This window comes from Eublepharis macularius, chromosome 2, assembly GCF_028583425.1.
Source record: "Eublepharis macularius isolate TG4126 chromosome 2, MPM_Emac_v1.0, whole genome shotgun sequence".
Classification (NCBI taxonomy): Eukaryota; Metazoa; Chordata; class Lepidosauria; order Squamata; family Eublepharidae; genus Eublepharis; species Eublepharis macularius.
This window is the reverse complement of record NC_072791.1, coordinates 42,716,606-42,730,772: the sequence shown is the minus strand read 5'-3', so window position 1 is coordinate 42,730,772 and position 14,167 is coordinate 42,716,606. Positions and strand designations below refer to the sequence as shown.

At 43.5% G+C, this 14,167-nt stretch overlaps 1 protein-coding gene across 4 annotated transcripts in view; it reads left to right on the top strand.

The window, feature by feature from the left end:
- NRXN3 (neurexin 3) overlaps positions 1 to 14,167 on the top strand; it is a 1,560,869-nt gene that overhangs the window by 36,659 nt on the left and 1,510,043 nt on the right. For all 4 annotated transcript variants that reach the window (XM_054971960.1, XM_054971959.1, XM_054971961.1 and 1 more), the window contains exon 2: positions 8,038 to 8,055. In XM_054971960.1, the coding sequence (XP_054827935.1) occupies positions 8,038 to 8,055 (18 nt within the window). The remainder of the gene's footprint in view (positions 1 to 8,037; positions 8,056 to 14,167) is intronic.

Below are 14,167 nucleotides of genomic sequence, written 5' to 3'. Positions count from 1 at the left end.
TTGAATTCTATTCCTATCTTCAGGGATATTCACTACTTCTCCCAGTTTGGTATAATGTGCAAATTTAATGAGGAATCCCTTCACATCCTCATTCAGATCATTTATAAAAATATTGAAAAGCACTGGGCTCAGAACTGAGCCCTGTGGCATCCCACTGGAGACCTCTTTGGATGGTTCTCCAGAGAGTTCCATCTCACCATCTAATCATCCTAGAGCCCAGTCCACAGTCCTCCAGTTTACCCATCAGAACATCATGAGGAAACCTTGTCAAAAGCTTTACTGAAATCCAAATAAACTACATCGACAGCATTCCCGAGATCCAGTAAGCCTGTTGCTCAGTCCTAGAAGGAGATGACGTTAGTCTAGCAGGACTTGTTGGGTACAAATCTGTATCACTGTATTGTCCTTCAGATGCATGCAGATTGACACCTTTAATATCTACTCTAGTATCTTCCTTGGGACAGAGGTCAGACTGACTGGCCTGAAGTTCCCAGGATCATCCTTTTTCTATTTCTTGAAGATTGGGATGACATTTGCCCTCCTCCAGTCTTTTAGCATCTCAGTCTTCTATCCTCCAAGAGGCGTGGAAGATGATCAACAGAGGGCCTGCAAGTTCTTTTGAAAGTTCTTTAAGCACTCTCGAGTACACCACATCTAGCCCATGGGATTTGTACACATTTAGTACAGCAAGGTGCTTCTCCATAATTTCTCTGCCCATGTCAACCAGCAGCCCTGAGGCCAAGCCTTGCCTACTACCATCTCTAGGTGGGCCTTTTCTCTCCTTCAGGGGGAAAACTGAGGCAAGGTAGACATTGAGCCTTTCTGCCTTCTCTCTGTCCTCTGTCAGAGTTTCTCCATTTTCACCCAGCAGTGGGAGTATTGCCTGCTTCACCTTTTGTTTGCTTCTCACATATCTGAAGAAAGTCTTTTTGTTGTTGAGAGCCTCCCCTGACCAGTCTCAGCTCATTCTGAGCTTTGCTTCTCTGACAGCTGCCTTTCAGTCCCTAGCTACCCCTAGATACTTTTCTTAAGATGCATTTCCTTCCGTCCATTTCTTGAATGTTGTTGCTCTGTGATACATTTAATTAAGCACAGTGTAGTGAGCACTAATCCAAAAAGTTCATTGGGCACAGATCACAAAATGCTTACTTATTTAACTTGAACTCATTCCTTTTTCATTTTAAGAGTATCAGCTGAGTAAAAGTTTTAAGTTAATTAGCAGTCATTTGACTGATTGATAATTTAAATCAGTATTTGTCTCTTGAAACTGGTGCTATCTGATAACAAAGCCAATTAGTACCTCTTGACTTAATAATGTAAATAAATCATTTTCTTGTCTCAGGAAGGAATCCTCTTGTACAAATTGCCCAAATTAAGAGTGTATAGGTTGTGTTAAAATATGTTGCAGGAAATAGTTTTTAACCATAGTTGCAGGCCGATTACAGGAATAGTGGGCTGGCTGGCTGGGGACTTCCTTCTGTTCTTCCCTATTCCCCATTAATAGTTGTTGTTTTTTTTGCAAGGTAATGCACAACCATGACCATCTCCATACATAACCCATACATCTCCATAACCCCTCTACCAGGCCCCAAATGGGGAATTCCTTCTTGCACCCACACTGGACTTAACTGTACCTGGTCACCAATCCTGAACATCCCTCAACAAAGAAATGAAAATTAAACTGACTTGCACATATTTTTTGTGATTTAAACCATGAACTGGTAAAATGGCAGCTTACCACCTCGTAGGGAACCAGTGAAATATGGGGGAGGTACGGAATGAGGTTATAAGCTTCCATCTCACCAGTTGTCCGTGATATATCAGGGCATGATTATCAGTAGTCACCATTAGTCATTCTGATCTTGTTGTGCATATCTGAATCCACATATAGCTTTCCAGCTTGATTTCTTCAAACTTTCTTCATCTAATTTGAACGTAATTGGCATGCATGTTCATGACTACTACATCTTATATTTTGGTCCTTATCTCCTGTTATTTTCCTGCCCTGAGTTGTACATTTTTAATTTATTTACTTAAAATATTGCTATCCTGCACTCTCAGCTATTACTCTTGATGTGGCTCCAATCTGTAAATTCAGAGTAAAATTCTCCAACTGTAAATTTGGAGTAAAATATAAATATCTGAGGACCAATCTTAAGACCCAGCGATAACAGGCCATGCATCAGAATCTCCTTTAGACTGCAGACCAGCATAAAACCAAATAAATGAAAAAGATTTCTGAGTAGCAGCAACAGATTAAAGCCTGGGAGGAGAGTGGGGGAACCTCTCAAACAAAGGCATGGGATAATTTTAAAAGCTCAGCAGGTGTAGTGCTGGGTGAGCCATTGTTGGGGAAGAAATTCCACAACGAAGGAGCTACAACTTAGAAGGCCTTGTCTCTTGGGCTTTACAGTTGTAGGTGAGCTCACATGTAGACCTTAATCAGACCTTAACTAATCGGTAGGTTCATTATGTGCTGCTAGAATAGCCTCCCTCTATTGACAGAGTCAGTCCTTTCTGTTAAGCAGTCTAGTATCTTTCTTGCATCATAAAGCTATGAAGTCTGTGATTCTATTAAATCTATTACAGAGTACCTTTACTTTCCATAAAACGTCTAGTTTGTGGATCCCAGCTAAGCAGGCCTACTCACAATCTCTGGCAGTGTCTTCCATCATCTGTTGACCGGATATTATTTGGGTTACCTCTAGAATTTGTTGTTTGCTGTAAAGGAAAGTGGACATTGTTATGTGCCTAGAATATTGATCTGATAACCTGTTTATAAAATAACCATAATTCAGAAGACCGCAGATGTCCAGGGCTGCCACTTCTAGCTAAGGAAAAGCAAGTTACAAGGGATTATTTCATTGACAGGGAATGCCCTTTTTCCTGAGCTGCAATCATGTGCATAGTAGGCTATAAAAGGTCACACTCTCTAAAAGTCCATACATGTAGAATTGATCATTGTCATTTTAACTCCAGAGTCAGTTATTTAAGCAATTATTCCATAGCAACATAAGACAGTGGCCTACACTTTTAGATATATAGGATAAACATTATACCATGTGGTCATTGATGAATTCATTTACCATATAGCCACTATTACTCCCCAGTTTTACTGAGCATTGTAATAGTGATTGTGGTTGTTGCTGTTCATCATACTCTGAAAGTGGTTGCATACTAGTCAGTTGTGAAGCAGTTGCCCTCAATGTGCATAGGTAACAGTTGTTCCAGATTATGTTGGTAACAATCTAGGTGGGGGCTGAAGATCTCCCAGAATTACAGCTGATCTCCAGATGACAGAGATCAGTTCCTCTGGAGAAAATGGGTGCTTTGGAAGGTGAAGCCCCCCCTCCCCAAACCCCACCTTCTCCAGGCTCCACCCCGCAAATCTCCAGTAATTTCCTATTCTGGAACTGGCAACCCTAGTTCTTCCCATGGTTTCTTCATTATACTTCTGAGAGCAGATTGGTTGCGATTTTCCCTCTATTGTTATTGTTATATGAGAACCAGTTTGGTGTTGAGAGCCAGTTTGGTGTAGTGGTTAAGAGCGTGGGACTCTAATCTGGAGAGCCAGGTTTGATTCCCCACTCCTCCACTTGAAGCCAGCTGGGTGACCTTGGGCTAGTCATGGCTCTCTGGAGCTCTCTCAGCCCCACCCACCTCACAGGGTGTTTTGTTGTGTAATGACCTACTTTGTAAACCGCTCTGAGTGGGCATTAAGTTGTCCTGAAGGGCAGTATGTTAATCAAATGTTGTTGTTGTTATTAAATAATAGTGCAATTTCTGGGTTGTGAATGGTTTTCATATTGTTATCCAAGTTGATCCTTCCTATTCACTGCAACTTCTTGCCCTATTAATTATTACCTCTAAGTAGTGCAGTAACAGGAGGGAAGCCAACGTGGGCTAAAAATATGGTAATTTTGCGCAGGTGGCTTTTTAAAAAAAATGATTTAATTGGCATTATCATGCCATTAGTTGAAACTTGGGTGTGGCCTTGAGAGGGGTGGTGTATTGGTGTACAAGCTGCTTCTTAGGAATTTGATGGCCGTTTTTGCACATCTTTAGAAGTCTGGGTCACCCTCAGAACTGTGGCTGCTGTTGCCTACGCATGTCCACATTATTGTTTGCCAGCCATATGCATATTGTTTTTTTACCGGGTTCTCTGCATATTTACTGGGATTCCACTTGTTTTCTTTTGTTGTGGGTTTCTAGTGTTTTGGGGTTTTTTTTTTTTTTTGCATTTTCTGACATATGAATTTGAAGCATTTCTGAAGAAACCTCCTACTCCTCACAATCAGGGCTGGCTCCAGCATCGCTAGCACCTGAGGCAGCTTGAGGGCTGCCTCTGTGTGTACGCGTGCACGCACCACTGCATAATGATGTCACTGCGTGTGACGTCATCACGCAGGGCTGTGCATGCACAAGGGGCCTTCCATCCCTCCCGTTCAGTTGCTCTGCAGGCCAGGCGCAGCCAGCCGCCCTAGCCACTGTCTGCACCTGGCCCACAGAGCAACTGAATGGGAGGCTGCCTGCTCAGCTGCCCCACACTGCTGCTGCCAGTATGCGCTTCTGGCTGGTGGTGGCAGCGGCAGCTCTGTGGCACGCGCCCCTGCCCCTGGGCTGGCAGCCCTCTGGCGCCTTAGCGCCCTGAGGCGGCTGCCGGGCTGGCCTTAATGGGCAGGCCAGCCCTGCTCACAATCTCCGCTCAGTCCTTCCTTTGAAGCTCTTGCCTTTCCTTCCTTACGTTTCTGTTCAGCCACAGAAGCCTGCTTGCAACAGAAGCTGCATACGATCGCGCATGTGCAAAGTACAAGGGGTATGGAGAGTCAACTCCCACTGGTTGCCCCAAAAGAGGCACAGTATTTTATCTGTTTTTATAACTGATTTTAAGTTGTATTTTAATCAATGTTGTACCTCACCCTGAGCCCGCTTGCGGGGAGGGCAGGTTAAAAATAAAATAAATAAATGAAAAACAAACAAAAAAATTAAAAGTGGGACAGGCATTTTTAGTCTACAATGACAAAAGTGTTCAACCTCCCCTCTAATACCACGTTTTTATTGTCTGGAGGTTTTCTTGCAACCTCACAATCAAAAGTAAGCTCTTGTGGATACTTCATGTGGAGGATGAGTTGTCAGGGCAAAAACACACACTTACAGCAGGGTTAAAAAGCAGAAACAATGGACTGTGTGGAAATGGCTGATGTACAGATAGCACATTTGTTGCTTAATAGCAATGTGGGGAGGGGGGGATATGGTGATACGGTGTCATGAAGAGTGCAAATTGGCTCACGTTACAAAATAAAGTTGCAGAAGTGTACCTCAACTGATGTTGCAGAGGGAGCATGGATTTGCCAACCTCCAATTGGAGATCCCTCAAAAGTATGACTGATCTCCAAACCAGAGATCCGTTCTTCTGGATAAAATGGCTGCCTTGGAGGGGGGATTCTATGGTGTTACGCCCAACTGAGGTCCCTCCCCTTCCCAAACCCTGCCCTCCTTCGGCTGCATTCTCAAATCATCAGGAATTTCCCAACCTGGAGTTGTCAACTCTAGGGCAGGGTCAGAGTCACTGTCATCTCTGTGTGGATGCGAAAATCCAGCATAGTGCAAAATCCACTGGTGCTTAGCTGGCTTTAAAAAGGAGTTCATTCCATTTTTGGAAGTGAGGTCTACAGCTGGCTATTAGCCAAATGACTCCTTGTTCAGAGGCAACTAATCCACTGGAGGGAAACACAGCAGCGGGAAGCCTTCCCCTCCGTGCCCTGTTTGTTTATGCTCTGGGGACATCTGGTGGATCACTGTGTGAAATGGGATGCTAGAATAGATAGCCCATTGGTCTGATCCCGATCCTGATAGTCCATTGGTCTGATCCTGATTGGTTTTACATGCTTATCCATGAATCCCCTGATGTATAATTTAGCTGCAACAATCATTTGTAGTAGAGGGGATCTGGATCAGGTTTACAATGCTGTTTTAATTCTTTCTCCCTGTGCTATTGACCTGATCGAAAATACCCCGTCCCAGCTGCTTTAAACTCCTATAAGGACGGGGGGGTGGGAGGAATAGTATGGATACCTTTATATTTTTTTCCTGCCAAAGCTGAAAGCAGCCTGGGGAGATGCTTTCAATCATGGAAATGGTGCAAAGGCAAAAAATTAACCTTCCCCCTTCCCGTGGCGCATTCAGGATTCAGGTTGCCTCCCTCCCTCCCCCCCTGTGGCTGACATTTGCAACTAAATTACCTGTCATGGGAACCAAACCAGTGCCATCCCTGTCCCATATGATTCGATCCTTTGCTGCTGTTAGGCTGCCCTTCTTCGGTCACCTGCTTTGCTGCCACTTGCCTTGGGGCCACCAATCCTGATACAGAAATCTTTGAAAGATGCAATTTACAGGCTCTTCTAGATGTCAGTCCAGTAGGCGCCTGTCAGAGTCATCCTAGGAGCTACTCAATTAATGTTAATAGCTATTATATCACTTGTCCTTAAGCCCACCTGAAGAAGTAGTGTGGGTAAAGAATGCATTTGTATTTTTGGGTAGTACATAACCTTATGGCCATGCAAATAGGCAGTGTGTAAATGTGATATGGGACATGCAAGAGGCTACGTCGGGCTCTCTACACACCCTACCAGGAAGGATTGTTGAAGTGCTGGCATCCATTTTCAGCATTAGAATAAGGCTTGTATTCATTGAACATTGGAGGCTGAATAGTCGGCTGTGTTGGCTGGGAATGGTATTATAATGAGTTGTGAATGTGTTAAGGGGTGGTATTTATAGGCAAATGCATACAGCGACACACTGAAGTACTTGCTGCTACCTTGGAAGGAAAAGTATCTATTTAAGTCCACTTCCTGCAGCTTCTTGTCTTGGGAGGATTCTGCTGTCGGCCAGATATTGAACTGCTGACCTGCTTTGTTTGTGAGATCCTAGACGATCTTGACATGTGTGCTGTGGCAAATGTAGATATCTAGGGTGATTAAACTAGCGATAACAAAAAGAGAAGAAGTTTATGTATCTGTTTGCTTATTTGATTTTGTTTCCAGTTTTCAACCAGATTCACTGCAACGTTCCATTTCAGAAGCTGCCAGCACCCCCTCCCCCAGCTGCATAGACCAAAATGGATAGGCTGTGTTGAAAGTGTTGCTCTGGATTATAAAATCAATCAAATTTATGTTTGACAAGCCCTCATAATCTTATTTGTTTCCATTTTGATAAACAACATTTCAGGGTTAATTTGATCACCTGGCAGAGCTCTTGCATTGCAGGGGGGAAAGATGTCTTGGGATGGTGTATCTATAGAGGTGAATATGTGAAGCTGCATTTTAGCAATTCATACTATTGATCTATGCCCAGTTTTTAACCTGGTTTCTTCTGTATGTGAAGCTTTCACTGAAGTACAGCCACTTCCTGGTGAAAGATGACTCACAGATAACTCCAACAAACTCTCAATATTGTCTGCAATGAAGGATGGTCAAAGGGAACAGTAGTCAGGAAGAGGTGAAAGAGCTAGTTTTTCTCCCCTAGCTCTTTAGGACTGAATTTGGAGCCCAGCAACTGGTCATAAATTCGTGTGAACCCTTTCAGAAAGGGGAGTCAATGCCTCTCTTTCCTCACTATAACGTGAATGTTCTTGAATTTATGTGAATGAAAGTTTCCTGCTGCGGGGGCAATATTATTTTTTGCTTGTCTGAAGCAGTGTGTGAAATAAAACACCAAGTATTCTTCTTGCAGGAGCTGACTTAACTTGGGTCTATCTGATTCCGGAACCTCTCTTTCTCTCCAGACAGATATGACATCAGATTTATTTCTACATGCACAGTGGAGGAGGAGCCAAAGCCCCTTTCCCTTGCATGGGTGGGCTTCTTGCTATAGATGGGTGACTTTCAAGCAAACTTCTGGTTTTGCATGAAATTGATTTCCATGCAAAGAAACTAAGCTGCTTGTTTGTGCATGTGTGTGTCTAATATTTTCTCTCTCTCTCTCTCTCTCTCTCTCTCTCTCTCTCCTTTTCTGCTTCCTATGAAAATGCTTCATCAGATGTCAGTCGTGTTCCAGGTGAGTGTTGTGTTTATTAGAGTGGAAGGTTGTCTTTTTAAGGACAGGGGTGAAAATGAGTAAGAATTCCAACCATGGGAGCTTGGAACAAACACCCAAAGGAGGGGGAGAGTACGGTATTGAACGAATGGTATATACCGGTGTCCTCTAACGTCATCTTCTGAGGATGTACAAAATAAAATGGTGAAGCAAACTGCACCAGAAGAATGCACTGAGTTCACTTGTTTTTCAGATTATCACTCTTTTCATGCATTGGCCAAAAAGCAAATGGCTGGTGTGCCTATGTTTCCACCACCACCGTCTAAATTTGCCATCACCAAAGAAATGCCATTTTAGCTGAAATATTTAAGAGCTTAAAAAATAAATTTAAATATGAAGTTGAAAGCATTCCTGTTACCATTTTAAAAAATTTCTAGCATCCCAAAATATAGCTTGGTGAGCAGAGTATAAAGGATTCTTTGCTTCTAACCAGAAAATGAATGAACCAAATTCTGTATTTCTCAGCTCCAAAGAAATATTCATCCATCGAGAACACTCCCTTCCTGCTCATTGCCCTGTATTTTTCTATTCTAATATGTAGCCTTCTTTTGCAAGGAAGCAGCATGACTCGGGGATAGCTTGATCTTGTCAGCTCTTGGAAGCTAAGCAGGATCAGCCATGGTTTGCACTTGGATGGGAGACCACCATGGAAGACTAGCATTGCTATGCAGAGGGAAGCAATGGTAAACCACCTCTGTTCCTCTCTTGCCTTGAAAACTATTTGAGTTGCCATAAGTAGACTGTGTCTTGATGGTAGTTTATACACACAGGTTTAACAAAGTGAATAAATAAAGGTATTGGTTTGCCAGACACAGAAAACTGTCAGCCACATATGAGAGAAGAAATGAGGGACCAGACTAGATGTTACACACACGTGTATATAATTCCCATCCAATTTTTAATTGAAATTTTTATATAAAAGAAAGAATAAATAACAGAGAGATAGCAAAACAAAGAAATGAGACAGAAACTATGTAAACTAGAAGGCTTCCAATTTTCTCTGTGACAAATATAAGTATAATTACAAAATTTTCTCTTACTCTGTGTTTACAAAGAAAAGCTCTCTTTTTTCTATTATCCAAATCCTTATTCGTCAAATCATCAAATCAGTAGTTTTTTTTAAGTGAAAAGCAGCCTTCCATGGCTACAGCAAGGAAAGATCAATGAAGATTGAGGTCCTTAACCACTTCTCTGCTGGCTGTTTTCCTGATTGAAATGGCTGTGAGTCTATGGATGACAGGCCATGGCAGATAGACCCTTGTATCCTCACAGCAAGAAATCCATGTTCTTGGTTGAAAGGTTTTTATTCAGGAATCAATTCAAATCCACAGATATGTCCATAGGATTGCTCAGAAGGGAAACAAGCAGTTAAGCAGGTTGACAAGAATACTTAAAAGTGTGAAACTCATTCTTCTTATAGAGCGCACTTGTTCGTCCCCCCTCCCACTAATAAAACATAACTTTCGGAGTGAAACAGTCTTTGGTACTCCTCGCATAGTTTAAATACCCAGTCTAGACACTAGGAAGGCATAAGATTAAAATTGAAACACAGTGATTCATGAGAACAAACAGTTTACAAGGTCAGAAGCCCTGGGAGCTTCAAAGCAGTTAGATAAGGCACCTGCGGCTTTAGTAGGCTGTGAAAGCAAGGCAATTATGACATTGGCAATATGACATCAAGGTACAGCATCAAATAATGGTTCACAGTAACAGTAATGGCTCATTGTAACAGTTCAGCTTAAAATAATGGCATGGATGAGGTGCAGACATGACAACTGCACCAGCTATTCCCCCAGTGGAGAATGTGCTGGGGAGATTTTATTCAACAAAGTGGCTGTCAGGGAAAAAGTAAGCACCCTCCTCCTCCTCATTTTTCACTCAAAATCAGAGTGTCCAGAGTGTTTATCTTTTTAAAAAAATGGTACCTTAAAAAAGTGATACACATCCTCATGTAATGGTTAGTTTAAGTAGAGCCTGTAGTAGCTTCCAGCATTGGCTATACAACATCTTTTATACCATAGGTTAGAACTGGATTGCCTATATTTATTTTACTTAAATATATATCATATACAACACCTTTCTACCCCAAGGAACATTCAAAAGAGTTTATAAAATACATTTATGCCCAGTTAATTAACTTACAAAAGCCAAATTATTTAAGTATGTATTCCTTGACTCAAGTAGCTATTAACCATTACATATTAAAACCAAATAAATATCTCCCTCCCCCCACAAAAATGCCTGCTATTCATACCCCATCCAAAGTTCTGGCAATTAAGGTAAAAAAGCAGATTTATAACAACAACAACAACAACAACAACAAAAACAATATTCAATTTAAATACCACCCTTCAGGACAACTTAAAACCCATTCAGAGTGGTTTACAAAGTATGTTATTATCTCCACAACAAACACCCTGTGAGGTGAGTGGGGCTGAGAGAGGTCTGGAAGAGCTGTGACTGACCCAAGGTCACTCATCTGGCTTCAGGTGGAGGAGTGGGGAATCAAACTTGGTTCTCCAGATTAGAGTCCTGCACTCTTAACCACTACACCAAACTGACTCTCCCACTTCGTCTTCTTTTCAACCTCTCTGTTCAGAGTTTCCCTCATGCCTACTTATTTTATGACCATCAATTAAAAAGTTACATTTTCTTTCACCAGGTAGGGATGAAAGAGGTCATGACATACTCTGTATCTCTTCGACATGATTCTGAAAGAAAGAATCGTGAGGCCAGTGTCTTTGCTCGGTAATTTTGCCTCAGCAAACCAGAGATTCATGTGAAATATGAAGTTGATACTTTGTCCCACAATTGGGATAATCTCTGTAAAGAAATCTCATGGAAAAAGCCACAAGCAATACTCCCTTCCACAAGGTTTAAGGTGTAGTGAATCACAGGAAGAGTTTGGGAGCAGTGTTGAAACTCTGTGAAGATGTATGAAAAACATCTCCCAACTGGTACTGAAGGAGGAGTTGTAAGATTTCCCAAAGGTATTAAAATACCTGAAGCTGGCTCAGCTTGGAACCCATTTCAGTCATTCTTACACAGAAGCACCCGCTCATTTCAAAATATTCTTGTTACCGCTATTTTTTCTCAAATGGTACATGTTGGCCAGTGGACTCTGGCTCATAAAAACGTACTCACCTACAAACAGGTTGTGTGCCCCAGTTTAGATGCCATTGAGAATTAGGATTTTTTTCCAGCTTCCCCACAACATCATGGTGCTCCTGTGAACCTCCAGGGTTTTCTTCATTTCTGTGGTCTTTCCCAAAACCGCTTTGCTGATATGTTTAGGGAAATATTACAGCAAAGCAGAGGAGAAACCTATGTGGATGAGGATGCCTGGATCTTCTTGGTTCTGCCCACATAAATGCCATTTTCTGCCCCAGTCTGCTACAGTCAGGGCCGACCTGTCCATAGAGGCAGTCCACCAGCCGCTTCGAGTGCTGAGGCGATGGAGGGGGCGCCGGGGGTGGGGGCACGCACTGCAGAGCTGGCGGCGGCAATGCTGGAGGGCTGGGAAGCCACCTGTATGCCGCCCCGGCCGCCTGCTGTGCCTGGCCCGCAGCTGTTGCAGCTTCCCAGCCCTCCCATTCAGCTGCCCGTTGGTGCCGCCACCGCCAGCACATGCTCCCAGCTGGACGCAGCAGCTGCTGGCCAGGCGCAGCAGGCTGCTGGGGTGGCGCGTGGAGCAACTGAGTGGGACAGCTGAGAGGACACACGCATGCCATCCCAGCTGCCTACCGTGTGATGTTGTCACGTGTGGGGGCAGCAACAGCGCTGAAGCTGCCCCTGGCCTCAGGTGCCAGAAAACCTGGCACTGGGCCTGGCTACAGTGGCCATTTCCTGCCTGCCACCAAAGGACTTTGTTGGCTTTTAATCGGCTGAATGTTGTTATAGTACTATAATGTTATACTGTCTGTCTATCATATTCTCTGAATTCCCAGCCCCTTCTGTTGCAGAATTCTGTCCTCCCAATGAGACGGGTTGGAAACTTAAAGCTGAGGATTGAAATAATCTGTTAGAAGATTGTTACAGCATTATAACTACATATACAATTTGCTGATTTAAAAATCAAGAACAGAAAAAGCCCTCAGGGGTCTTGAGTGAGGGAATGGCCTCTGCTGGGGGTCTAGGAAGGGGAAGACACACATCCCCATATGGAGAACACCTCAGCCGTGGTGCCGCAAGACTTTATCTTGGCTTTAGCAGATTAACTGTTCTACCCCTCTGGAGTTTTTCACATCTACATGTTCTCACCTCTCAGCCTTCCTACTTGTCCTCGTGCATAGGCTGGGAATTGGACCACATGTGGTTCTAAATTGTCAAGGATGGTTGGATACAGTTTGGGGGGAAGGGGAAGTTTGTAAGGATGCATTTTCTCCTTCGTTTCCTGCCTGCAAGCAGTTGTTACTGAGTGACAGAGCAATACAAGAATAACCAGCATCAGTATTCTCAGGGGCCACTTGATCCTCCAGGCAATGGTTTGATAGCCAGGGGTACATTTTGCCTGATTAACTGAAGCCTGATTAAATACTCGCGTTCCATAATAAAGCTGGTCTTGGCTAACACTATGAGCTTTTCCACATGCATGTTTACATATTGTATACATGGTAACACCTCCGTTTTTGATTGTGCTTGTAATAAAATGTGGAACTCACATCCTGAGAACATTTTGCTTTTGCTTAGGCCTGCCAGTAATAAAACAAAATTGCTTTGAGGGCTGGATCTGGACTAAAGGTCCTTCATTACCCCCCTCCCTGATATACCCTATTGAGATGCAGAAAGGTGCCTCAGGCCACTTCTAAGAGACGGTTTTAATAGCCCACGGTTTGCAAGGCAATTTGGGGGTGTTATGTGTCAGTGGAACTATTTACACACAGGCTGTAGGAGGACTGCAAAGAACTCATTGATTAATTTTACTTGCCAAGCGGATGGGCTAAAGCTAAAACATCTCAGTTCCCTGTGAACATCCTGGCCATGACTGTAGCAAAGTGCACTCCTCCCAACTTTCTCTGTGGTCAAGAGCTCCCAAATAGGGTGAAATGAGATTTGCTTTGAATTAACTGCATATTTTCATGACAGACCTCTCATTTGGTAGACTCACATTCCTGTTAATTGGGAAACCACTTGAGTAGTTACCACTTGCCAATTGTGGCACTGCTGTCCTTTTTACAATCAGCTTGAGATTTTCTTTATTTTAGTTTACAAATGTGTTACATATCAGTTTTGCTTGGCTTATATCACTTGTACTTAGCGTTCTCAGGTGCCCGCTGGTGGTGGGCAAACTCTCAGGGATTTGCATCCTCGTTTGCTGATTGCCCAGTGATTGGTGTGAGGGAGCAAACTCCCAGAGCTTGCTCGCCACCAGCAGACACCTCAGGAGTGCACGCCATGCGCATGCTCCTACCCAGCACAGCGATGTCACTTCCATAAGTGACGTCATTATGCTGGCTGTGGGAGCATCCCCATGCTCCATTTGGGGCCAATTTAGGTCCTAAACCAGCCAAATTGCAGCTGAGTGGAGTGCGGGAGTGCTCCCACAGCCAGCATGACAATGTCACTTCTGGAAGTGATGTCGCCACGCCTCAGCATGGCACCTGCCCCAGTGTGGCATCACGTTGCTGCCAGAGCATGCACGCAAGTATTGAAAACTGCGCTGCAAAAGGTACGTGCAAAGTCCTAACCCTTCCACTGGGAGGATAGAGAGACCTGGCAACCCTACTTGTACTCCAAATCTCAAACAAACAATCCGTACACAGGAGGCATCCAAAGCTAGTATTCAGAGGGAAACCCTGCAGATTACAAGACTCTTTTCAGTCCCTTTGCCACTGGCCCTGTGAAGGTATCATGGCTGAGTTCTTTGCGTTCATATCCTCAGGAGCTAATGCCGTGTCAGATTTAACCCCGAGTGCAGATCCCTCCTGGAAGGAATGCCTGAGTGTGGAGAAGTGTTAGCAGAAGAGGCATAGTGAACCTTTTCCTTTCCTCCACCCATTTCCAAATTGTCCTTTGCAAGCAGTTTCCACCATATGATTTTAAATGAAACGTCAAGTGCTACACTCTGTTCTCA